The sequence below is a fragment of the Peromyscus maniculatus genome, chromosome 5 (genome assembly GCF_049852395.1).
Source record: "Peromyscus maniculatus bairdii isolate BWxNUB_F1_BW_parent chromosome 5, HU_Pman_BW_mat_3.1, whole genome shotgun sequence".
Classification (NCBI taxonomy): Eukaryota; Metazoa; Chordata; class Mammalia; order Rodentia; family Cricetidae; genus Peromyscus; species Peromyscus maniculatus.
The window spans coordinates 26416107-26444024 of NC_134856.1; the positions used below are offsets into that span (position 1 = coordinate 26416107).

General features: G+C 40.2%; 1 protein-coding gene across 1 annotated transcript in view; it reads right to left on the minus strand.

Moving 5' to 3' along the window:
* Nucleotides 1-7953: 7953 nt before the first annotated feature.
* The window catches only part of Anapc10 (anaphase promoting complex subunit 10), a 65218-nt gene continuing 45253 nt past the window's right edge, over nucleotides 7954-27918 (minus strand). The window contains exon 5 of the mRNA XM_016006304.3: nucleotides 7954-8446. Coding sequence (XP_015861790.1) covers nucleotides 8216-8446 — 231 coding nt within the window. The 3' untranslated portion in view covers nucleotides 7954-8215. The remainder of the gene's footprint in view (nucleotides 8447-27918) is intronic.

Sequence of the window (27918 nt, forward strand, 5' to 3'; positions counted from 1 at the left end):
TAAACCTCTTCATTATCCATTACATTTAAAGTGCTTGCTTTACCTAGGCATTATGCATCTTTGTCAAGCACTAAATGGCTGAAGTTAGAAGTATGAAGTACTCTGCAGTTGTGGTGGTGCATGCTGGTAGGATTTGCTGAAGGAGGCAGCAGGATCATGAGTTTGAGGCCAGCCTGGGCTACAAATATGAAGTACTCCTGTTTGGACCTTTGATTTCATTCCACCGGTCCCTATGTCTGTCCTGTACCAGTGTCACATTGTTTTATTACTATGGCTCTGTAATACAAACTGAGGTCTGGAATGGTAGTCTGGAGGATATTTTTCAGTGCCTGCCTGATGATATCTACTGCCCTACTGACCTATGCATAAATAATACTGGGTTTGTTTCTCAGGAAGTAATGTGTTGATCCCTAAATCCTAAGAATTATAAGAATAAAATTCACAAAAGACAAATAAAATTAATTTGAATTAATAATAGACACAGGAAAATGATACCTATACAATGTGGCTGCCTAGACAAAACCTGGGCAAGAATACCAATACACATGCTAATGTGGAAAGGAGAACCAATGGAGCCCACCCGTAGACAAAGAACCACAGGCAACTAAGGAATGCTGAGAGGAGCATTCCCCCTATGAAGGAGCCTTCTAATTGGCTACCCAATACCAAGTGAAATACTGAACAGACTCAGCAGGTTGTATCTATAATTTTATGTGTAACAATAGCAGAGAAAAGGAAGTCAGGAGTTTGGGGAGGGATTGGGAGAAGTTGGAGGAAGAAAAAGAAATGGAGGGAATGATTAATTATATTTTAATTTTAAAATGGTAATACAAGAAAATAATATATTAAATTAACATAGTACTAATAGACAAGGCTAAGAGGATCAGAATAAAAGAACAAAAGTATACAGAATTAAATTTAGGCAAGCAAGCCTTCCAAGGAGTATCCTGAGTTATACATACTGGTAGAACAGTGGCAATACTACAGGTCATTAAATTGTAAGAGGCTAAGAGAGTTATGTGATTAAAACAAAACAAGTAGGGGCTGGGGAGATGGCTCAGCGGTTAAGAGCACTGGCTGCTCTTCCAGAGGACCCAGGTTTAATTCCTGGCACCCACAAGGCAGCTCACAACTATCTGTAATGCCAGTTCCAGGGGACCCAACTCCTTCACACAGACATACACGCAGGCAAAACACCAATGCACATAAAATAAAAATATTTTTTTAAAGAAACAAGTGTATTTATATGGTTAGATAAAAGAAAGTCTGAGAATAATGAAAAACATTATATAAGAGGCGGGGGGGGAGACATGGCTTTAAAGGGACATGAGAGAAAAGTTGAGTTAATATGGAATTAGTATAGGTATTTCTAGATGGTTATATGAATACTGTCTGAATAACTTCATCTTATCATAAACTAAAGCCAATGGTCAATCTTTCTGCAACTGATTTTGGAGAATGTGAAAGGAATAACTAATGAAAGGACTGTAACTAATGTGGAAGATGAATCTAGATGATATGGTTACTAAAGACAGATAAACGACAGGATCAAAATTACACCCTGGTTACCTGGCTAGCAGCTGAAAATTTCAATAAAAGAAATTATAAATGTACTGAGTTGCCTGGATGGATGTCTTAGGAAAGCAATGAAAGAAAACTTCTTTTTGAGATGGGTTCTCACTGTGCAGCCCTGGACAGTCTAGCCTCAAACTTGCAGAGATCTGCCTGCCTCTGCTTCTGAGGTGCTGGGACTACAGGAATACACCACCATGCTAGTAAACAGTAAAATCTCTTTCCATTAGAGAGATTAGTAAACACCTGTGTGCTTGTTAATACCTGAATGGCTTGTCACCTGTTTCCAAGGCTACCCTCTCATTTCATTTTTATATTCATGTAACATGTGATTCTTATGTGTTCCCTTGTTGTTGTGGAAGGGGATTGAGATGGTTTCTCTGTGTAAACCAGGCTGGCCTTGAACTTACAGATATCTGCCTCCTTAGGGCTGGGATTAAAGGTGTGCTCCACTGCCACCCTGCAGTTAACGTGTGATTACTAAAATGTTAACAGCTGAGAAAAACAGCTGGCTGAACTCTACTTCAGCCTTCTTAATCCTTCATTTCTTGGTAAGTGATCAGTACTTTGATACTGCTGTAGAAATAACAGGAAATGATCTGGATCTCCTGCTACAGATGAGTGCCAGGGTAAGAAAAAGAAAGAACTAGTCTTGGGATAAAGTCTACAAAACAGTCTTCAGAATTAGTTCAAAGACCACAGGGAGAGACCATCAATTTGCTCTCAACACTGGCAAAGTGAATGCACAGGAGTTTTATGGTAACTATGACCCACCTCAGTGGAAAATTAGGCTATAATCACAGTAATTTAAACTAAGATGATAAATACTGCAGCTTGAATGAGAGTCACATTAAATAGCTTTTGTGTAAATAAAAATTTCCTCAGAAAGTTTCACAAGTTTGAACACTTAAAAAATAGTAAGCTGGTTCTCCTCAGCAGAGAAGAAAACTAGTAATGATGAAGTTGCCAGGGACTACAGCGAGGGCGGGAGCAAGTAAAGCTGGACACTGTACTGCTACGGCGTGGAAATGAAGATCTCCACTTCCAATGGTGAAGGTGTGACGGGCTATGAATACTTTCGTTTACCACACGGTTTTCTAGTCAATGAGACTTCAGGTTCTACCTGTGAACAGCGTACATAACTACCACGCACAACTCATAAAGCAAGGTGTGAGCTCCTGCCCTGACTCTCACTGCCCTCCTCCCTCAAGGCTATTTGGACACAAGTGAGTAGACAACAACAGAAGCGATAACATGGTAGAGCCAGCCCAGACAGCTTGAAGGCTGTGAAACTGCCTTACGTAGGACATACTCCCAGCCCACCCCTGCACTGTCTTCAGGGAGTCTCAGCAGAGAAGTCAGGAAGGCCAGAACAATGTGGATGAAGGAAGATAATCTTGACCTTAAAGACTGACGAAACAAAAATGTCTGCATACAATCAAACCATGTAAATTACATGCCCTAATACTTTAGTGTAATATATTTTGAGATATTTATTTATTTATTTATTTATTTATTTATTTATTTATTTATTTATTTATTTATTTTTTGGTTTTTCGAGACAGGGTTTCTCTGTGTAATTTTGCGCCTTTTCCTGGAACTTACTTGGTAGCCCAGGCTGGCCTCGAACTCAGAGATCCGCCTGCCTCTGCCTCCCGAGTGCTGGGATTAAAGGCATGCGCCACCACCGCCCGGCTGAGATTTTTATTTTTAAAAGAAAAATGATAAATCCCAGTGCTCAGGAGGCAGAGGCATGAGAATCTCCGAGTTTGAGGTCAGCCTGTTCTACAGAGTGAGTTCTAGGACAGCCAGGGGTATACAGAGAAACCCTGTCTAAAAAAAAAATAATAATAAATTTAAACTTAACAAAGTAGAACTCAGAAATAATAAACCAGCTATTCTACTTAAGTTTAAAGTGGTTACAATTTCATAGATGTCAGTAAATAAGATACACACACACACACACACACACACACACACACTTGTACCCATACAGCTAAAAGAACAGGAGGCATAGGTCTAGAATTACTTTTAAAGATCTGTGTTTTAATTGTTGAACGCTTTAAAGCAAGAATAAGTGTATCAAAATGTCTCTTGATTCAGAATACACAAACTACATTTCAAATTAATTACTCATATAAAATGTAGTAATAGTCTAAATTTAGGAACAAATTTGTAAAGTGAAATACTAGCCAATATCACAGTCAGTATTTCTTCCCAAATTCTTCCTCCTCTACAGTACCTTCCTTGGCCTCAGCTCTCTTTCTTTCTCACTGATCAGGGATCATCCATTTTCCACTTCTGATTTTGTTGTAGATCCTGATATTGCTCTCAGTAGACTACAAGCAACTACAGAACAAAATGTGTGCCGGCTTCACTTTGGTTTCCTTATGCCAAATCTAAGCAAACAAAAGTGCTATCAGCTGCATCCGCTTCCTTTCAGAGCTTCAGAGCTGTGTTCTATGGTTCTGTATCTTTAAAATTTCCCGTGACATCTCCTCAAACTGATTTCCCAAGTGTCATATACCATAGATTACATGTGAAATGAAAATTTAACCCTATAATCACAAGTTGAAATTGCAAACCCATCAGTGACTCTTCTGTCCTTGTTCTAACTGTTCAATAGCTTTTCTACTCTTAGATTTCTACTCTGAGGCCTATACAATAAAAGACATTATTCTTTCATCTTTGAGGTGATTCCTAAAGTAGAACGAGCTATTTCCTCACAGCTTTAGTAGCATATAATTCACATACAATAGGCTGCACAGATGTGAAGTGAGGGGGCTGGGCCTATGTGTAAACCTCTGAAGTCCTTGTCACCATCAGGATGAATTCCCGACTCACCGAAGCAGCCCACCCTTCACCCGTTCCCTATGCTCTAGAGCCTCAGCTGTACTTTCTATTACCTTAGCTGTATTTTCTGAAATCTTATTATTTTAAAAAGATGGAATCATATGTGTGCACTCTCTTGAACTTTTCTCTCTTCACACAATAACTTTAAAAAGTATCCAAAGTGTTGCATATAGCCTGCTCATTTCTACTGCCAAATAGTTATCCCATCATATAGACACACTGCCGTTTCTTTACACACCCTCCTAGTGATCCAGAGGTGGGCTGTTTCCTCCTAGTGATCCAGAGGCTTCGAAGTACAGATTGAGTGTCCCTAATCCCAACATCCAAAATCTGGAACAATCTGGAAGTCTGAGTCCTGAATGACACCAGTAAACATCTCCACACCTGATGCATGTGACAGGCACATTACAAATACTGCAAAAAAAATAAAATAAAAATACTATGCAAGGTGTACACAAAACAAATGTTATATTGGAAAATCTGGGTTCCTCTCTCTTAAAATGTCTCATGTGTACATGAATTATCATATTTATCAAATATCACATAATATCAAAATTATCCCCTAAAGTCCAAACTCCCAAATCATTTCCAGTCCTAAGCATTCTAAAGGATGAAAGAACCTGTATTACCAATGAGGCACCCGAGAGCAGGACACACACTTTCTTCCCGTGAGAAAATGTCAGTACACAGGAACAGAATGGCTGGGCACAGCTTTATTTGGTGAATGACAATGAAATCTTTTGCTCATTTTAAATTGCATTTATTTCTTCCTATTAAGTTTTAAGGGCAGCCGGGCGGTGGTGGCGCGCACCTTTAATCCCAGCACTCGGGAGGCAGAGGCAGGCGGATCTCTGTGAGTTCGAGGCCAGCCTGGGCTACCAAGTGAGTTCCAGGAAAGGTGCAAAGCTACACAGAGAAACTCTGTCTCAAAAAACCAAAAAAATAAAAAGTTTTAAGGGCTTTTAAAAAAGATATATTATAGAAATAAATCTTTGTTAAATATATAATGTACAGTTTCGTGCACATAACTCTGTACATGCAAGGCTAATGTTCTACCACTGAGGTACATCTCCAGCATGAACAGAAAATGTTTAGGTTTTGCTGTTGTTTTTAGACAATATCTGTTTAGCACAAGTGGGCCTGAAACTCCTAATTCTCATCTCAGCTTCCCAAGTAATGAGATTACAAATGTACATTTTTAAAAGTGTAGACCGGGTGATATAACTCAGGTAGAAAGGGTACTTACCATACACAAGACCCTGTGCTTAATCCCAGAACACACACACACACACACACACACACACACACACACACACACACACACACTGAAATGAGGTTTCAAATCATTCTTTTATAATCTCTCTCCTTTCCTCTCTCCCTCCCCCTTCTCTCCCTTTGATCAGTGTCCCTCTCATTATTTCCCCTTATTTCATTCCTCACCCCACCAAATGCTTCTTCTTGTGTCCCCTTTCTCTGGTATCATTTTAAGTGACCCATTGCACTTCATTAGGGTTGCCCGCGTGAGCATGGTGAGGGCCGAAGGGTTGGTTATCTGCAGCCTTCCTTGGTCTAAGCTCCTCTGGGAGAGACGGGCCGTCTGGGCCGTCTGTGGCGGACTGCTGATGTGCTGATGGGTCAAGTCTTGTGCAGGTAGCCCATGAAAGCATCACCCATGTCATGTCCAGAAGACTGCATTTTACAGAATTTATTGCCATCTTTCAGCTCTTACCTTCTTTCTGTTCCTCTTCCTTGAAGTTCCCTGAACCTTGGAGGGCTGAGGGGTGACACAGACATCCTATTTAGGGCAATGCATGCAACAGTCACTTATTCTAAGCACTGACGAGCTACGGATCTCTGCATTGCCCTGTGCCCACTGCTAACAGACCACGCTTCTCTGAACAGGCTGGGAGCGAGGGGATTTGACTGCTTTCACAGTTAGGCTACAGCAATATAATAATTATCTTTCTGAATTTCAAACCATTGTTATGTTAAAGGAATCCATTATCTCTATAATCCTCAGCTGTCAAATTTCCCATGCCTATGAAGACAGTCAGCCTGATAGTAAATGACACACAGGTAAATGGGATTGGCAGAATGTTTGCTTAGCATGCACGAATCCCTTGTTTCTATCCCTAGTACCATATACAGTTGGGCACGGTGTCACAGGTCTGTGATCCCAGCAACTGGGGGGTAGAAGCAGAAGGATCAGTTCAAGGGCATCCTCAGCTACATGGCTAATTTTGGGTCAGCCTGGGATTTATGAAGGTCTATTTTTTTTTCTAAAGGAAAATAGAATATAGGAGGAAATCACAGGCTTTCTTGACATTCCTTTCAGCTCCTCTTGATTTAGGAATGCCTTATCAAACAACTATTAGGCTAATGCACATAATCACTCCTTAAGCAACCAGTAAGCAGTGACATTATTACTACGATAACCTTATGTACCTCTTAAAGTTGCATTTCTTGGCCTAGAATTAACCCCTGCTAACTGTTTGACATGACTGTTGACATCCTTGCCTACTGTACACTTCCAGTCTCCTCTCTTGGATTCTCTTCTCTCCGTCAGGCTTCCATATAGTTTCCTTCAAGCCGCTTGACTCTACCCAGCATCCTACACGTACACCTCTACTAAATTTAGCTACACAATTTTACCTACCTTGTACTAGATCTCTAGCATGCTTTTTACTTCCAAGAGAATAAAACAAACAAACAAAAAACTCTTTTTGGCACTCAAAGGAAGTGAAACCATATTTTCAGTAATAACCAAGTGAACAGTACTTGCTACCAGAATAAAGCAATGCAAACAGACTATTACTTTTAAACATTCTTGATTGATACTTACATATACCCAAAAGCGCAGGAGCAACCTTTCTAAAGCAAAAGTGAACCTAGGGGCAGTCCTGGGACTAACGACTCCATCCCAATCAGATACAGGACACAACATGTTATGAACCAGTCAAAAAAAAAAAAAAAAACAGCTATTTCCTTTTCAATTCTCATGGAAATATTATCTGTGGAAAATGTTACAATGCCAGACACAAACTGAAGTTCCTCATGTAAGTATTACATGGACTGAGACAAACTGAAAGTTAAATGGCAATTTCTAACATAATATTGTCAGAATGTAGAAACCCTGGGGCTCCAATATTTCATGGAAGAGAGGAGGTAAGACAAGTATATTCTCTAAAGCCCCCAGTCTCTTTAAGACAGGGTCTCACTGTATAGTCAAGCTAGACTGGAACTCACAAAAATCCTCCCGCTCAGCCTCCAGAGTGCTGGATTATAGGCATGGGCCAGAGACCTAGACAGACCGGTTCATAACAGACATCTAGTGCCAGTTTATTTTGATATTATGTTTAAAAAGGATCACACATATAAAAATTAAACTTCCTCTACAAAAAAATTAATCTTACGCTAATAAAAATTACAGGTACACTAGAAAAACAGAATTTTGTTCCCAAACACCCAACAACCATTATATGAAATAATCACCATGCTAGTAAAAAAAAAATTACACACATCTTGAAATTTTCAGTTTAACTAGTTTTGTTTTAATATAAAGAAACATGTAAAGATTGGCTTCAAATTCATTTTTAACAATATAAAATATATGAGCTTTACTATATAAGAAAAACAGGTATCACACAAAAGTTATTTATTTATCTAAATTAAAATGTTTAAAATGTATATAAACTTGTACAATAACATGCTTTTCCAGTAAAGATACCTGATATAATATGCAATGACAGGATAAAACAAATGTCTTTTTCACTTCTGTCCCATTTCCAAGTCAACGTATAGAACGATACATCATAAAATCGATGGTTGTGCATCTAGGGAATTTCCCAATGGAGCTCTCTTCCACCGGTGTGTATATTTTAATCTGTCTCATGTGGGTATCTCTTCCATTTTGGTGATTGGCTAGAACAGCAATCTGTATCATGAATGTGCGGGTTGGCTTCTTATGATTATCAGTTAAAGGAACATGAATCCAGCCACTTGGTTCCACCAATTCAAGTTGCTGACAAGGAAAAAAAAATACAATTATGTTTTCACTCAATGAAGTTTATAATGAATGCATTCTGAAACTATCCTTAAAATTCTGCTCACTGAGAGAATAACAATAAGATGCTAACCACCTTGCTTGGCCTACTAACCCATGGCTCCTTAAACTTATAAGCCTTTACATGACCCCAAGCACAAAAATAAAACAGATATAGAAAGCAATCATTTATTGGTAATAAATCAGAAAAAAAGATTTAAAAATAATTCTTTGGTATACATATAATTTTATACTTTATTAAGGATGGGAGTATTTGAGAGTGTAAGATGTAGAGCACTGTCAATATTTTTCAGTTGACTGATTTTTTGATTTTATAATCACGATTGCTAGAAATTTCACTTTGCATAAATACATAGTACAAAATGATAGAAGTATATTTAAGGGCCATTTCAGAAATTGTGGAGATTCTATAATAATTCCGAACCAAAAGTCACTGAAATTCAAGCCAGTGTCTACATTAATTTGCTATTCTGTCTTTATCCTGCTCCAAATAAAACTTTCAAAAGAAATTGTCACTTTTGTAGTTCAAAAACAGAAGAGGTAAAGTAAATTTCATTTCTATATGATTGTTCTACTTTCTTGGTAAGAAGTTTCTAAGTTAAGCTAGTATAAATTTCATTACTATCAAGTTTATGGGATCCTTCCTGGTTCAAAGTTCTTTTTCTTTCAAAGTACTGGATGTGACCTCAAAGGGAAAAAGTGAAACTCCCTTTTCTCAAGGTGTATGTGTGCCATACATGTATACCAAAACAACTTTAAAAAAGAAGAAATAATCCTCAAGGGGTAATCAATTGCTTTCTGACTGGATTTGAGGCCCAGCCCCAAAGGAGCTTGTGCCTGTTAGTGTGAACTTGCTAAAAAGGCCATGGGTGGGGAGGTTACAGGCCTAACAGGAAACCTACTACTGTTGTTTTGCTAAGCGGACATGTCATCAAGCTGTCATTTAAATACTCAGGTTTATACCCGTAGACCAGTGCTGCTCTCAGTCCTGGTCAGAGAAGTTTCTTATTGCAATGGCTGATGGTTAATTCAGACTCACAACTGGTCAAAATGCTGAAAACAAATGACAATGATGTGATCACCCATAAACGGGACATCTATCTCAGCCCTCCAAGGTTCAGAGGACATCTCAGAAAAGAGGCAGAAAGGATGTTAAAAGCTGGAGATAGAAAGGTATGCTGTGAAGTCCTGTGGCCATGACCCAGCTACTGTACTCATGAACTGAGAGCAGCTACACAAAACCTGCATGAGATTCAGCCTGTAAACACTCTTCCATGAGTGGGAGAGGAACTCATGAGGCCCCACCCCTCCTTAAAGAACGACTGGCAGTTAGTGGGGGGAGTATCATGTTCCTTAGTGGTGCAGCACTAATAAATTGCCCGTATTCCGGTAAATGACCTCCCACCCATGCTCATATAAGCAATCATAATTCAACCCAGGCATGAAAGTCAGAGGCAAATTATTCAACAATAATTAAAGGCAGACATGTGCGGTGGCATTGTGTTCCCCAAAATATTGTGTACCCTAATAAGCTTATCTGGGGTCACAGAACAGAACAACCACTAGATACAGAGGCCAGAAAATGGTGGCACACACGCCTTTAATCCTAGCATTCCAGAGGCAGAAATCCGTCTGGATCTCTGTGAGTTCAAGGCCACACTGGAAACAGCCAGGCATGGTAACAAGAGCCTTTAATCCCAGGAAGTGAGGGCAGAAAGCAGAAAGGTATATAAGGCGTGAAAACCAGGAACTAGGCTGGTTAAGCGTTCAGGCTTTTGAACAACAGTTCAGCTGAGGAACTAGTGAGGTGAGGAGGCTGTGGCTTGTTCTGTTTCTCTGATCTTCCAGCATTCACCCTAATACCTGGCTTCAGGTTGTTTTATTAATAAGACCCTTTAAGACCCGTGCTACAGACATCAGAGTGGTGTGCTGAGAAGAGCCGCAGCAGGAGGGGAGGAGGGCAGGGACGGTGGGTGAAATAACTCAAGTTCTCTACGCATGCACGACACTGGCAAAGAGGAGAAGGAAGCCTCAGGCTGTGCTGAGTGTTCTACATCTGTCCAAAGACTACACCGACAACCACTCCTGTTCAAAACAGCTATCATGTGCTGAGTACGGTGGTACAGATCTTTAATCCCAGCACTTGAGAGGCAGAGGCAGAGGCAAGCACATCGGAATTCGAAGCCAGCCTGATCAACAGAACAAGTTCAGTATATTAAAATGCCCATAGAATAGAAACACTATTTATAGTTGTTTGAATACACACTAATGGTCAAAAATAAACAGTGCATTCACAACGTGGAATACTACACAGCAGCAAGGAGTCTCTATTAATCTATGTGACAACTATCACAGATAAAATGAAGCAGAGAACTCAGACACAAGACCTCATATAACAGATTCTTTCTCTGTAAGCAAACAAAGTGAAGACAGAGTTTTTGGTGACAGGAAGCATACTAGGCTTCGGACTTTGGAAAGTGTGCATAGGATTTCTTTAGGGACTTTAACTGGTCACTATTACAAAGAGCGTTTTCTGTGAAAATTCAGTAAACTTTCCACTTTAGTGTAGAATTTTGTTTGTATTAAAAACAACAGGAACTGTTTCTTTTTAAAAATGACCCAGACTTATCTTTCTGCATTGCCATGCTCCCTGACCACCACGTGACAGCCATGTTCAGTGAGGTCCAATATCCTTTCAGAAGCTACCAAGTTTCCACTGGCCATGTCTGTATCACAGGTCTTTGCTGAAAGGGCAGTGAAAACGTTGCGGGCTTTTGATGCTTCAGTGTGGAAAGCTATCATTGTTGTCCAGGAAGAAGGACTGAAGGAGGAACATCGCACAGGTAACCAGCAGTGTCCACCTCTCAGACTTGTCCATGATCTTTGACCTACTCTTGCTACAGCCACTACTGTCCTCCTCATCATCATCACTGCTTGCAGTCAGTCACCTGGGGGAAAGGTACCCTGGCAGTGTGGTTCAGTTCAACAGTGATGAAAGAAGTTTACACTAAGCTAGAGGCAGATTCTGAAAGCTGCAAAAACCAAGACTGGGCAAGGAGACACTAACTACACATCACTAAAGATGAGTAAAGCCCGGGGCTGAGAGATGGTTCAGTGGTGGAGAGCAGTGGCTACAACTCCAGGGAACCCGGGTTCAATCCCCAGCACACACATGGGGGCTCCCCAGCCTCTGCTAACTCCTGTTCCGGAGATTTAACGCCCCCTTGTGGACTACACAAGCACTGCATGCAGTGGAGCACAGGCACACACGGGCAAACACCCAGACACACAACCTAAGAGCAAAGAGCAGCGTGTCCAGGAACTCAGACACCGTTCAGTGGATTACTTTCATGTTGTAAAAGTAAGAGTTCAGCAAATATACACACTTTCCTCTTGCTCTCAGATTCAACTGAATTAACAAGTGAGGCACTGGAGACAACATGCAAATCCATAAAAGCCAAGAGAAGAACAAATAGATGAAAATTGAGAAGTGGTATTCTCAGAAGTCCGTTAGGCAACTAACTTCCAGTTGAGTTCCATCCACTTGTTCACTGAATGACGTGTGGAGAGACAGGGTTGAAAGAAGAGGAAAGAGGGCTAGAGACCAGCTAGAAGCAAGGTAACTAAACTTGGGTATCTCTGAACCTGGAGTGAGGCAGTTCTGGGGGATCGAGAGCAAACTGGAACAAAATACAGCAGTAAGTAAACAAGAACACTGGCTAGGAGTCTGCATGCGGAAGTGTTCCAGATTCTCACAGGCTTCCGCATGACCGAGTCCCTTCTCCACAGAGCTAAGCAGAACTCAGGCTTTTCTATGTGCACAACTTGAGAAGGCAGACTTCTGGAGTCGGGCAGCATCCTATAAGCTCCCTCATCTTGCTCAGCCACAAGAACACTGACTTCTAGACAGGTCACTTGTATCTCCCTACAGACTCTTCCACCCAGCCTGCCAGGTAGCCAAGGCAGATAAGGAATCGTTTCTGGGCAAAATGGGAAGTCCATAAGAAAAGACCTACAGAGAGTGACCCGTAAATCTCCCCAATGTAACAGATCTTTAGTGAATGACTGGTCACTTCGTGTTGGGCACTATTCTAATTGGTTGAACTATATCGATAAAAATAAAGACAAATGCAAGCAGTTTGTGTTCTAGTGGGGGAAGATTAAAAACCCCATATATGTGATTATCAAGCATATCAAATAATAAAAGTAGTATGGAGAAAGAGAGGAGAAAAAGCCAAAGCAGAGCATTGGGAGGCACGACGCAGATGCAGATTGACCTCATAAAGGGGAGGTGAGCAAAGATTCGAAGCACACGTCAGTTTCAGCTTGGTCACACACTCTCAAGGCCCACCTCTAACCTGAGCACAAATCACATCAAACTGAACTTTTAAACATGAGAAAACAACCAAGGATCTACCAGCACATGAACAAACAAAATAAAACAAAACAGGAAGTGAAGTAAGAAAACAAGTAAAACAAAAGGGAATTCCAGGGGGAGGCACCAGGCAAGAAATTGAATGGTCTCTTACAAACCAAAGAACAGAAAGAAACCCTAGAAATTTACGAATATGCACTAAGATCAAATGTTCTTTAAGAAGTAGAAATTAAATGAACTGCTTAAGAAATAAGAGAATGGGAATCAACGCACAAAGTATTATAGTTAAAAATGTCAGTCTGGCTTCTTGAAAGAGAAGAGAGAAAACGAAAATTTCAAGGCACATGAGCATGACACAGGATTACAAAACAGATGTCCCCAAACTGATAAGGATCCAACACAATGACAAGGCACAGCACCACGAAAGCTCAAAGCATCGAGGATTAAGAAATTATAAAAGCTTCTAGAGAGAAAACAGGTCACATGCAAAGTATCAGAAGTCAAAAGTGGCATTGTATTTCTCAACATTTACACTGAAAACTATGAGGTGATGGAGAATGTGTTTAAAATAACGAAGGAAAATCATTTCCAAGCTAGAACTCCATACCCAGCCAAATCATCCCTCAGGGGTGAGATTAAGTAAAGTTTTCAGTCATGCAGGGTTTCAATAATTTACCTCCCATGTGGAGAATGAATTCCACCCAAAAAGGAAGCAAAACAAGAAAGATGAGGATCTGGGATCCAGAAATAAGGGATCTGCAAAGAGAAGAGGTGACAGAAATCCCTAGGATGATGTTGGAGGGAAAATAACTAAGAAGATAGCTATGCATGCCTGAAAAGCAGTCACAAAATTGAGATTTAAACACAAGAAAAGTAGAAGGACCTAGGAGAGAAAATGAGGAGAGAGCCTGGGGAGGCAGGAAGAGCTGCCAGAGGATGATACAGGTCTGACCCTAGGGGAAAGCAAGCTGGACAAGAGACAAGCCACCTCTAGCAGCCCTGCAATGCTCAGTCATTGGCTAGGAGCCAAACAGGAGAGATACTCGCAGAAGAAACATGGCAACTGATTCTAGATAGCAGTGCTGGGCTATGGACCAGTTACTCCCTGAGTCAGATCTGAGAGAAATGTTCTCAAGGCCACCTGTAGTGGCCTTGTAAGGTGTTAATGTGGGTAATCCACAGTTCATTTTCAGGATTTCCTCTCCACATCTTTTTTACTAAGTGGTACACAAGGGATATTTTCAAGCAAAAAGTAGGGAGTGAGCCAGAGGTGGTGTCTGGACCCATGGTCCCATCTACTAGGCACACTGGGGTGGGACAAACACTAGACAGGCTTAGGAGTTCTGGACCAGCCAGGGCCCAAAAGGAAGACTTCATTTTATACAAGCAAGCAAGGAGACAAATAACTGTAACAAGGGGCCAGGAGTGCAGCACAGTGGAGGAACATGCTGGCGACCCTGTGGGTTTGACCCCCAATCTTCAATTGGGGGAAAGTGGAGAGCAGTCGTGAGGCTGCAGTCACTATTTTTTTTTGCTACTCAAGCCCAGTGAGATCTGCACAGCACCTGACCATCTGTTTCATCTGGACAGCAGCCCAGCCTGCAGTCACCTTTTCTCCAACAGCTTCTTAAATCCTGGATTCGCAAGTACCTGTCTGAGCTTAGCATCTGAGAGGAAGGGCACCAGCTGCCTCTGCAGGACGCTCGCACAAGAGTGGAGGCTGTGTGAGCTAGCACAGAGGGAGTCTGGTTCACTCCCACAAGTTCCAGGTAATGTTCCTGGGTGGCAGCCTCTGCACACTCATGCCTTACACCAATCTTCCCTTTTAAACTTCTGCCCTGGGTCCTTCCACAACATCTCTGCATACAACGACCTTACAGGGAACCATCTCCTATGTGAGTTAGAGCACACTATCCCTGGGATAAAGCCCTTGCTACACACCCCTGTGCAAACACACTGAAATAGCAGCTGAGCTGTCGATCCAGGAGGGGATGAACACAGGAAAAAGACATGGAATGAAGACACTAAGTATGGCTATTCCAAGGGATACTTTTTCGAGCTGTCAGAGAAGCTAGAGATACATTGACAAGTCACATTTTGAAAATTAGGGCAGGAAAAGGAGATTGCTATTAATTTCAAGAAAAACAAGGTAATGCCCCAAAATGAATAAATGTAGGACATATATACAATACATATATGTCCACAATAATAAAATGTCTATGACTTCAGCAAATATCCACACAAAAAAAACTATACCAGGAAACTGAAGAGATCTATATGATCCCCCCCCCCAAAAAAAAAATCAAAAATCAAAACACACACAAAAAAAGGCACTGTAGAGCTAAATTCTGATAAGGACATCCTAACACACATTATGAAAATTTGGACATGTGAAAAGGACTGAGAAAGAAGACAGTGGGAATGGCTTACAGGCAGATGGGAGAGACATCCATTAAGCAAAACTGACTCCACTGAAGTTTTCTTACTTTATGACTTCCTATTTTTGGTGCACTTACTCTATTGGGCAGTCTTTTAAAAAGTAAATGGACTGATGGTTCAACCTTGCAGCAGCTCTATGAGGTATACTATTAAGTTAATTTTACTTTAAGAGTATAGGTGTTGTGCCTGCTTGGATGTCTGTAGACACTATGTATGACTGGTGCCAACGGAAGCCGGAAGAGGGCGTTGGCTCCCCTGGAACTGGAGTTACAGACGGTTGTGAGCTGTGATGTGGGTGCTGGAAATCAAATCCAGGTCTTCTAGAAGAGCACCCATTGCATGAGCCATCTCTCCAGCCCCTGTTAAGGGGTATTTGTACACTGTGTGAAGATATATTGCTGTGAATGGTTTAATAAAAAGCTAAATGGCCAATAGTTAGGCAGAAGAGATAGGTGGGTGGGACTTCTGGGCAGAGAGAAGAAACTCAAGATGAATCTAGGTGTGAGAGGAGACACCATCGAGGCACAGAACGAGACAGACACAGAATGAAGAGAGAGGCAAAAGCACATGGCAAAACATAGATTAATAAAAAACATGCATTGATTTAAGTTATAAGAGCTCTTGGGACAAGCCTAAGCTAATGGCCAAGCTTTCATAATTAATAAGTCTCTGTGTCATTATTTGTGAGCTGGCAGCCGATGAAAAAGCTTGCTACAAGCCCCAATACACTATTTGAATCTTCACTTATATGCGAAAAGCCTAAGGCACCAAGATGTTAGTTTTCCAGTATTAGGGTAAACAGCACTACAGAAATTCAACGGCAGTAGATGATGCTAAGGCTGTGCTTTTGGATCCTTATAAACTCAAAGAAATATATTTATGTACAATAATTACATGTTATTAAAATACTTTCAGTGTCATGAAATTATATGACAAAGTTTATTATAGGATTCTCTTATTTTATTAATTGAAAATAACTTTTCATGCAATATAATCTGATCATAGTTTCTCCTCCCCTAGATCCTCCCCACCTCTCTACCCACCCAAATTCACACCCTTTCTTGCTCTCATTAGAAAACAAACAAGACATCTAAAGCAAAACAAACCAGAATAGGACAAAATACACAACAAACAGGAAGAGGAAGCCAAACAAAAAGCACAATAAACACATACAGACATAGAGACACACAAAAATCCCATAAAAACACAAAATCAGGACCTATAATACATAAGCAAAGGACGTGTACAATTAACAAAACAGAAAAGCCCAGACAAAGCATATGATACAAAAACAAACAAAACAACTTCATAATAGCACTAAGCTCATTTTGTTCTGGCCATCTACTATTGGGCACAGAGTCTGCTCTTAAGTGTGGTCTGTCGACCCAGGGATACTCCACTGGAGAAGAGGAATTTTTCCTTTGTGAGTGCTTGTCAGTTGGAGACAGTGTCCAGGTTAGAGATGGGGCTTGAGTTCACTTCCCCTTTCTGTGCTGGGAGCCCATCTGGCTAAGACCTGTGAAGGTCCTGTGCGTGCTCTGAGTTCATATATGTGTCCTGCTTTATCTAGAAGTCCTTGATTCCTTGCTGCCTTCCACACCCACTGGCTCTTACAGTCTCTCCACCTCTACTTCAGTCGAGTTCCCTGAGCCATGGGGGGGGGGTGGGTGGGGATTTGATACAGACATCTCATTCAGGATTGAGTGTTGTCTACTTGTGGGTCGCTGTATTTGTTCCATCTACCATAGGAGGAGGAGTCTCTGATGATGGACACTGATCTAATTCCTAGGCTGGTGTCTATAGGATGCCTTTAAAGCCATTCACTCAACTGTCAGAGTGTGCCATGCACCTGAGTCAGTCATCCAACCACATCTGATTTATAGCTAAAATTTCTGTAGTTCAAATAAGATACACAATTAGTCTCAGGTCATTGTGGTGGTTTGATAAAAATGGCCCCCATAGGTCCATAGGGAGTGGCACTATTAGGAGGTGTGGCCTTGTTGGAGTAGGTGTGGCTTTGTTGGAAGAAGTATGTCCCTGGGGGACAGGCTTTGAGGTCTCAGATGCTCAAGCCAAACCCAGTGTGGAAGTCTCTTCCTGCTGCCTGCAGATCTAGATGTAGAACTGTCAGCTATCTCTCCAGCACCATGTCTGCTTGCACACCACCATCCTTCCTTCCATGATGATAATGGACTAAACCTCTAAACTGTAAGCCAGCCCCAATTGCATGCTTTCTTTTATAAGAGTTGCTCTAGTCATGGTGTCTCTTCACAGCAATAAGACATTAACTAAGACAATCATCTATGTGGTAAAGGTTAGATGGCAGGATTTATTTATTTGTGTGTGTGTGTGTGTGTTGTGTGTGTGTGTGTGGATGTGCACATATGTGGGTGCCAGAAAAAGATGTCAGGTGTCTTCCCCCACTGCCCTCCACATGTTCTTTTTAGTTCCTTTTATGTGTGTGAATAAGTGTTTTGCCCTATGTGTACCACCCAGATGCCTGGTGCCCACAGATGCCTGAAAGAGAGTACCGAATCTCCTGGAACTGGGGTTATCACAGGGTGCTGAGAACTGAATTCAGGTTCTCTGCAAGAACAGCAGGTTATCTTTTTTTTTTTTTTTTTTTTTGGTTTTTCGAGACAGGGTTTCTCTGTGTAGCTTTGCGCCTTTACTGGAGCTCACTTGGTAGCCCAGGCTGGCCTCGAACTCACAGAGATCCACCTGGCTCTGCCTCCCGAGTGCTGGGATTAAAGGCGTGCGCCACCACCGCCCGGCTGAGAACAGCAGGTTATCTTAAGAGCTGAGTCTTTTCTCTAGCCCATACCTTATTTTTTGAGACAGTCTCTTACTGACTGTAATGCCAATTCAGCTAGACCAGCTGGCTGGCCAGTGAACTCAGGGATCTGTCTTCTCTCTGACTCCCTCTGCCACCCAGTACTGAGGTTACAGAAATATCCAACTTTTATGGGATGCTGGGGATCCAAACTCAAGTCCTCATGCTTTCAAAAGACAGACAGTTCAACCACAACGCCATCTCCCTGTCCCAGAAGTCAAAATCTGAAAGTACTTTCACCGCCAAATTTCTGAACATCACAAAAGAAATAAAGTAACTAAACCATACCTGTCTGGAATAAGACTAAGACAACACATTCAGAAGATGAATAAAAATTAATTCAAAAGGCCATAATCCATCCCAGTCTTGAAGACAGGTAGAACTTTGAAGGAGAGTGGGAGGAGGGGGATTCAGTCAGGTGAGTCTCACAAGGCAGAGTGAGTCTGTGCACAGAAGCAAGTCAGGGCAGTGAGGGCAAGAACGTTCTTGTCAGGCCCAGGCAGGAACAGAGCCTAGTCCACAGTTCCAACGTCAGAGTGTAAGCATCTCTGAGGGCCTCAGGAACAACTGAAGTAGTCCCCACACAACCTGCTCATCACAGTTCTGACTTCTCCTGGCCCTATAATTCATACGACCAATGTCTTTTCTAAAAATACAAAAGCATAAAACATCAAACCCATACCCACATTTTCAAAAGTGGCACCAAATTTAGGTTATCTGGTTAAGAATAAAGTGACAATATACAAAATTAATGTTTTAGAGTGAGATGCAACAACTTTTACTTTATATAAATTCTAAAAATCACTGGACTATTGCTTACAAGTAGGCTTGGATCTCATTTGACTTCATCTTGCTGTGAACTGCCATCACTTTGAGAAAACGTTAGCTTGTTCCTAAAACTGCAGCCACTGCCAACTGTGCAGAAAAAGCAAAGGCATTTTGTTCTAGTCACAAGCACCAACAAACAGCCCACTGGGGAAATGGCAGTGTGCCAGGTTGCCCTGTGAGCAATTAGGCTTCATGGCAATCACGAAACTCAGACCCCGGAGGCCCTTAGAAAACTAACATGTTAAGGACTTGTGCTTTTATTTCTCCCCAGAAGCCATATGTGAGATACGTTTTGCTTAGATGGCAATTTTTTCCATCCTCTGGACTGGGGGGAAAAAAAGAGAGAGAGAGAGATTATGACAACTAGTAAGTAATTAATTGAATTTAACACATGGGAGATTAAAAAGCACCACTGTCTACCAGATCTACTAACTAAAATGTAATAGCCTGTCCTTGAAATACAGAAATCTGGTTCTGATCATCTGAACTAATAATTAAGATACATACAACTACCAAGAAATGCAAAATGACATTTTTATTGATCAAGAAACAAAAGCAAGTGAACCTAAAATGATCTTTATGAGAAGCAAGTGAAATGTTAACTCAGATTTACTCTTTTATTAACTTCTACAGTGGAAAGTTTCTAAGAGAAAAACAAATGATACACCTTACAGGCAACTACAAGCTACACTTTCCATCTTACCAAACTGAATTCCCCATCACCTGTAATGTTCTCAGTCTGAGTGGAGGTCCCACTGTCCATCATCCCTGGATTACATCTGGCAAATTTACTGCCTCACTGTGACACAAACCTCAGAAGTCACATAGGTGTAGAAACAGATGAAGGAGATGAGCTCAAGAATGGAAACTGCTCTTTGGGTACATAAATACACTTCCCACCATGCTTCTAGCTTAGGAAATAATTATTTAGAACAGTGGTTCTCAACCTGTGGGCCACGACCCCTTTGGGAGTCACAAATCAGATATCCTACATATCAGAGATTTATGATTCATAACAGTAGCAAAATTGCAGTTATGAAGTAGCAACAAAATAATTTTATGGCTGTGGGCCACCACAACATGAGGAACTGTATTAAAGGGTCACAGCATTAGGAAGGTTTAGAACCACTGATTTAGAATCAGCTGAAAATATTGCCAGGAAAAAAAAAAAAAAAAAAAAAACATGCTTAAGAATCTGAATTTTAAGTAAAATATATTATGTGTATCTAGTCAACAGAGATTTCACTTTATAATAAATTTTAAATGGTGAAAGTTAACACTCACTCTTACATGCATAGCTTCAACAAAGCTCCTAATTTCTCACCCCTAATCCTTTCTAATTTCATTGAAAATATTCATTATTTTACAGTATAAATACATAAAAGTCCTTATTTGATACTTTTTGATGTGCCAGTGACAACAGTATAACATGCATCTGTGACAACTTACCCCATAAAGGAAGCTCTCACAAATTGAAAATACAAGGACCAACAAGTGTTCTCACTACATCCAGAAAACACAGTCTTTATTCCAAGAGGAATTTTCAGGGGGAAAAAATGTGACCAGCAGACACTGATGCCCGCACAAGCACTCTGCAGACACCCCAGCAGGCACTCTTAGTTTTTGTTGGCTTATGCTGTAGAGGTACTGGCAGAATGGGAAGTTCAATGCCATAACTTGCTTATTTCTCTGTGTTTTTAACAGAACAGGTAAAGACAAAAATTAAAAACAAAAATATCAATATAAAATGTTTTAGTTCTTTTTAAAGGATGCAGTTTATAACCATTACACAAATAAGGAAGAAGCACGGGGTGGGGGTGGGGAGGGAGGGTTGAAGCAATGTTCCAAAGGTTCAGTTTACAAGGACCTCACACAAAGTTTTTTTTCTTGCCTCTGCAACTCTTACTAGAAACAGTATTATTTGTTAAAAATGCACTAGCTGCCAAGAGCTATGGTCCATCTAAAGCAAAACTCTTAAGATGGAAATAGAGTGCTAACACAAAAAAGAGTAGGATTCTGTACACACATTTCTGTAAAATCTATTAAAAATAAGGTGAAATTTTAATTTTGCTATATCCTTTTGCCTAAAAAATGTGTAATAATAGATAAAACTCTAGACCATATACCACTGTATTAAAACAATCAGAAGTAATGAAATTTCCAACTTTCTAATTAAAGCTTTTCTGTAAGTTATTGGGAATTCAGCACTAGCCTTGGTTCACATGATGGAACAATGGGAAAATTTTCCGAATGGCTGAACACTAACCCTGACAAGTGTGGAGAGCCAACTACAATACATTATATGGTAGCATAACCTGCCACCCACGTTGCTGAGAGACCAGCTTTCAAACACATGCACTGAGCTGTAAAACCACAAAATCCCTTATTACACATTGTCTTCCTTACTCTAGGTGAAATACACCATCAATTCTTTCCATTACAAATCTTTTTCTATCACTATTTTTGAAACCCATTTATATACTACGGGACAAAAATCTCCTGTTATTTTAGGGATTCATATTATCTAAGATGAGCTTCAAGATAAAACTCCACTTCTTTGCTTACCATTCAAAAAAGAGCTCACTGCAATATTAACATCAGTCACTAACATAGACAAAAAAGTACAGATCAAATGTGCACATACACACACACACACACACACACACACACACACTACTCTTTAAGAAATTCAAATACACTATTTCACTACTTTTTGAGATTAAAGATGGTTAAAAACATTTTTAAATGAGCTTCCTGTAACATTTTTGCCTGATTTATTCCTCCCCCAAATGTACCTCGTATCCTTTATATTTCCTTTCCTCAATTCTTGTCCACCATGACCCATGTTCATCGACAGCCCACTAATTGAATTACAGCATTCCAGGAGTTATATGATGTTAATGGTTAGTTATTCAAGTGGGCCTGTTCATAAGCTATAAACTCGGAAACATAACAATACTGGCCATCCAAGGAGATTTTATCTTAACAATCTATAGCTATATAATTTGTTCCAAGTCAATGATGCATTATTTGATGGAAACTGTAGAAGAGACCTATACATGCAGTTACAATATCCTCATCAAGATTTGTCCCCAAGTCAAGAAAGCACTGCTACTTCTCTGAAACTTTATATGAAAAGAAGTGTCTGTTCTATTTCACACAGTAACAAAACCTCTAAGTTATCAAGCATTATTTATATTTTTAAAGCACATAAAAGTATGTGACAGCTGGGCGGTGGTGGCACACGCCTTTAATCCCAGCACTAGGGAGGCAGAGGCAGGCGGATCTCTGTGAGTTCGAAGCCATCCTGGTCTACAGAGTGAGTTCCAGCACAGGCACCAAAGCTACACAGAGAAACCTTGTCTTGAAAAACCAAAAACCAAAACAAAACAAAAAAGTATGTTTACTGAGTGCTTATTATAGGACAAACAATATGAACAAGCACATCAAATGTGACTTCAGGTTCCACATAGCTAGTAAGTGGGAAACTAGGATTTGAAACCAGTTCTACCTAGTTCACCTGGTCACTGGGCCTAATGTGTCAGCTGATCCTTGATCTTCCGCCGCTGTCATCAGTGCGAAGATCTAACGCCATTCCAGAAAAGGGTTGTACTCAATTACTGATGAGAATGCCTTGAAGATTAATGACTAAGTGAGGGTGTTTGACACCCATACGGTTAAATCAATATCAAACTTGTATTAATGGTGATTAAACATTGCCACTTTTTATATTTCTTCCTTCTCAAGTACACTAAGAGATACAAATGTGCATGTGACTGTCCACATATACTTGCACCCACATACCTGCTCACATGCACAGACACAAACTATCACACATCAGTCTCTAAGGCAAAAAGTACTATTCATTATTCCAGACCATAAAACATAAAAGCTGTACTAATGCCTCTGGTGTCAAGGTGTCAATTTCTTTCTAAGAATGATTTTTCAGAGGTCATAACTGTTGTCTGGATTGCTGGGTTGTTTTTGTTTTTAATAATTTTTAAACGATGCTCAAGAGGCATGCCCTGAACACTTCTGCCAGCTTCCCCACCTTTAGAATGCTAAGATGACTCTCACAGCTTCATTCATTGTTTAGCAGAAAAGTTTAGGAAAATAAATGTACGATTAGGAAAGACAGACCTTTTCTAAAACTTTTAGCTTGGTTATATCTTGACAGTCTCAACAGTTAAGATGCAAATAAATCACTTCTTTTTAAAAACTTTTTCCCATTTATATCCCTTATTGTATTAATTTATTGCTATAAATTTTGGATTACCAACTAAAAATAGCACATTCCTCAAGAAAAGGAGAAGTACTCAGAAGTAAAACCCAAAGTTGTCCACACTACTAAGTCAGCTTTATTTTTAAAATGATGCCAATAAAAACGACTCTCAAACACAAAACACTTGGAGAACAAAGTACAAGAAAGACTCAAAAGCAAGAGCTCCCCTACCACAAGATCAACGCTCCGACAAAATGATTCCACCAGGGTTCTGCTGGACTTTGTCTTAGTAAGTGGACAACATGAAATGGATTGAAACTGCTTAACTGTTCCTTTACACACAACAGAAATTCACTCAGAGTGTGGTTTCAATGGATTAAATCTGTGCTATCCAAAACCAATAGACCACCTGTATTTGTGTAAGAAGCAGATGAGCTGTTGGGGTGGACACCAAATGCCGAATAGTAATGATTTTTAAAAGTCAACAAGTAACACTTCAAAGTTGTATCCAGTGCCAGGGAACCCAACAATCTACTTATTTTCCTTGATCAGACCTTGATACAGATAAGACATTTTTATTCAGCTCTGGGCAGCCTCCAGCAGCCAAGTGAGAGTAAGGCTAGAGCAGCAGCCAACACAAAGCCAAAGGGAGAAGCTGGAGAGGACATCAGCATATGACTGAGATCCACTCTCACTAGTGGAGAGGACAACAGCATATGACTGAGATCCACTCTCACTAGTGGGGAGGACAACAGCATATGACTGAGATCCACTCTCACTAGTGGAGAGGACAACAGCATATGAATGAGATCCACTCTCACTAGTGGAGAGGACAACAGCATATGACTGAGATCCACTCTCACTAGTGGGGAGGACAACAGCATATGACTGAGATCCACTCTCACTAGTGGAGAGGACAACAGCATATGACTGAGATCCACTCTCACTAGTGGAGAGGACAACAGCATATGACTGAGACTGAGCATCCACTATTGCTCAATTTATGATGGATGTCTACATGACATATCGCATCTAATCTTCAGTTATTAAACAGGGTAGGAACTGTGAATCTCAGTTTTTTAAAGTAAATACTGAAAATTTAAAAAGACAGAGATACTCTTCTATATTACAAAATAAACAAGTGATAATACCAAGATTCCAATTCTGATCTGACAGACTCCAACCATCAAGCAGCATGTGGCAAAGACAATCTAGAAACCTGTTCCTTCTCTGGCTTGAGTCTCATCCTTCTGTCCTACTCTGAAAACAATACTTAAATCCCAGATTGCAGATGATGAAACAGACTGGACTCCCCACTCCCATAAGCCAAGGTTGAGAACTTGGAGTCCAATGGTGAGTACACTGTGACCACAATACCTCAGGTTAAATAGAGTTCAGTGAGTCATGGGAATTCCATGCCCTGATAATCTGGACTTCAATTAAGAGAAAATTCTCAGATATTAATTCCAAATTTGTATTAAGCAATTCCTTCCCAACACAAGGCAACTTTTCATGCAAAAAAAGGTATTCCAAAGCCAGGATCACCCCTCAAAATCTCACTGACAAGCCTCAGAGAAATGGTGAAATGACTTTTTAAAATAATTAATGAGACTAACATTTCCCAACAAGATTTTATCAACTAGCTGAGCATAATTTTTGTATGATCTTGCCCTTCTATAATCTTAAACATAAAACAGTTCCTACCTAAATACTAAAGTCAAAAAGGGGAGGGGGGATTTCTTCTCATTCCTCAATCTGTGCTTACCCTCTAAGATGCCTTCCTATACTGAACCAGAGTTTCTCATCTTTGGGCCATGATGAGACGTAAGTTAGCAATTGTCTAGGTTCCCTGGAAGTATACTTAACTCCCTTTATCATTATTGTCTCTAAGAGCACAAGGTTCTATCAAAAAGTAGAGCCATAAAACAGATAATTTAAGAACTAATTTGCCTGTAGTCCTGCTCTTCACTAAAGCTGAAACAGATGCCCTCTTCACTGTTTTTAAATTAAATATCAGGAGACACCGCAGGAAGGACAAACGTGTAAATAGTAACTGAGTCTAGTAAGTAAGACAGCTACTCAGCCATGATGGGAGCTAGCAAATATCACACACACACACACACACACACACACACACACACACACACACACACACACAGTTATTTAATAGGTCCAATTTTGTTCCTAGCACTTAAAGTGAGTGTCATTCCTGGTTCTGACACAGTACAGAGATTCTTCTACTTAAAGACTAGCTTGCTAAAGCCCATTATTAAACTCACGTAAGCACATATGCAAATTTTTAGTATAGAAACAATGGTTATATCATCTATTGGGGGCTAAGGAAGTTGGCATACATTCCTTTCTCTCCTACTCCTTATATGTCTACGGATTAACAATAAAAAGAAATTCTAGATATTCTATAAAATCAAACTTATGCAATGCTGCAGTCAATACAGAATATTTACAATTGCAAAAGAACAGGCATACTTTTCAGGCAGTTCCTAATTTTAAAATAACAATAAAAGTGTGGGAATTTTAACTCTTGCAAGAACAATTCACAGACCCAAGACTACGTCTTAAAGCAACTGGCATCAGTTATTTCACAGACATATTTTATAGGTAAAACCTCTTTAGCAATTCATGAAATAGGAAATAAAGTTTCAAGATTAAATTTTGAGGTTTGACAATCACATATAAAATGTATATAATGCTCAGTGGACAATGAAAACAAACGTATTATGGTTTATAGGGCTAATTCATTTTCTCATAAATTTCAATGAATATGTCAAAAGCCAGAGTCATGTGTATGGTTATTACTGAAAATAACGACACTAGCCTTTAATCCCAGCACTCAGGAGGCAGAACCAGGCAGATCTCTGTGAGTTTGAGGCCAGCCTGATCTACAGAGTGAGATCCAGGACAGGCACCAAAACTATACAGAGAAACCCTGTCTCAAAAACAAACAAACAAACAAACAAACAAAACCCATGATACTATGTATGTAAACAACACACACTGCCCAGATTCAATATAGGCAAAATGAGAAGCAGAGTCAAAATTGGGAGCTGCAAAATGTTCTACTCTCCCTGAAACAGTCTAGGGAAATCGTCCACTATTAAATAATTGCATAGTACCTTTTCCTTAATTTCAGAGGCATTTCCATAGCCTGATTATTTGGGTTAGTTAATTCAGTCCAAATTGAAAACTGTAAGTTAAAAAGAATATGTTATTTTAATTTGGATATTTTTAAAAATCAGGGTGAAATATTACTACATGTGAATATTACTAAATGTGAAATCAAGAAACTACAACAGAGACATTTGCAAATCCCTACTTATTTGTACTCTACTCACAATAGCAAGAAAACAGGACTAGCCTAGATGCCCATCAGTGTGAATAGATTATGAAAACTTATTTGTATGCAATCGAATTTTATTCAGTCACAAAGAAAAAATGTAATTCTCAGAAAAATGAATGGATGAGGAAGATATTATATTGAGTGTGCTGCATAGTTTTATGTCAACTGGACACAAGCTAATCATCTGAGAAGAGGGAACCTCAATTAAGAAAATGCCTCCATAAGATCAGGTTGTAAACAAACCTATACAGCATTTTATTAATTAGTGATCAATGGGGGAGGGCCCAGTGTATTGTGAATGATACCACTCCTGGGCTGATGGTCCTAAGTTCCATAAGAAAGCAGGCTGAGAAAGCCATGTGAAGCAAGCCAGTAAGCAGCTCCCCTCCATGACCTCTATATCAGCTCCTGCCTCCAAGTTCCTGCACTGTTTGAGTTCCTGTCCTGACTTCCTTTAGTGATGAACAGTGCTGTGGAAGTGTAAACCAAATAATCCCTTTCCTTCCCAACTTCCTTTTGGTCATGGAGCTTTATCACAGCAATGGAAACCCTAACAAAGACAATGAAATAATCCAAACTCAGGCAAGTACTGTCGGCCTTCTCTCACATGTGGAACCTAGCTTTAAGTGTCTTATGGAACTGAATACTTTATATACTAATTAAAATTCAAAAGAAATAAATGTAAATACACACATACATAAAACCAGAGGGTAGAGAGGTGGGTGCCAGAGATTAGAGGTCTGGGGGTTGGGAAGATGCTATTCAAAGGGCACAAAATCAGTTCAAGAGATCTTGTTCCATCAAGGAACTATGCATAGTAATATATTCTATACTTGAAATTACTAAGACAGTGGGGGTTTTTACATTTGCTTATTTATTGTATATGTCAGGGATGGGGAGAAAAATGTATGGCAGTCAGCTCTCTCCTTCTAACCACATGGGTCTCAGGTAATGAACTCAGGTCATCAAGTTTGCCAGCAAGCACCCTTACCGAATGAGCCATTAGTTCTCAATACAGAAGAAAGAAGAAAAAGAGGAAGAGGACAAAAACAAGAGGAGGAGGAGGAAGAGGAAGGAGGAAGAGGAGAAAAAGAAAAATAGAAAGGAAGGAAGGCAGGCAGGCAGGCAGGCAGACAGGAAGGAAGGAAAGAAGGAAGGCAGGCAGGCAGACAGACAGGAAGACAGGAAGGAAAGAAGGCAGGCGGGCGGGAGGGAGGAAGGAAGGAAGGAAGGAAGGAAGGAAGGAAGGAAGGTAGGCAGGCCGGCAGGCAGGAAGGAGGTGTTAAGAGTCGGTAAAGTACTTAATGTGCAAACACGAGGAACTGAGTTAGATCCCTCCCAGGACTCACATAAAAAAGCTGGACACACTGACACA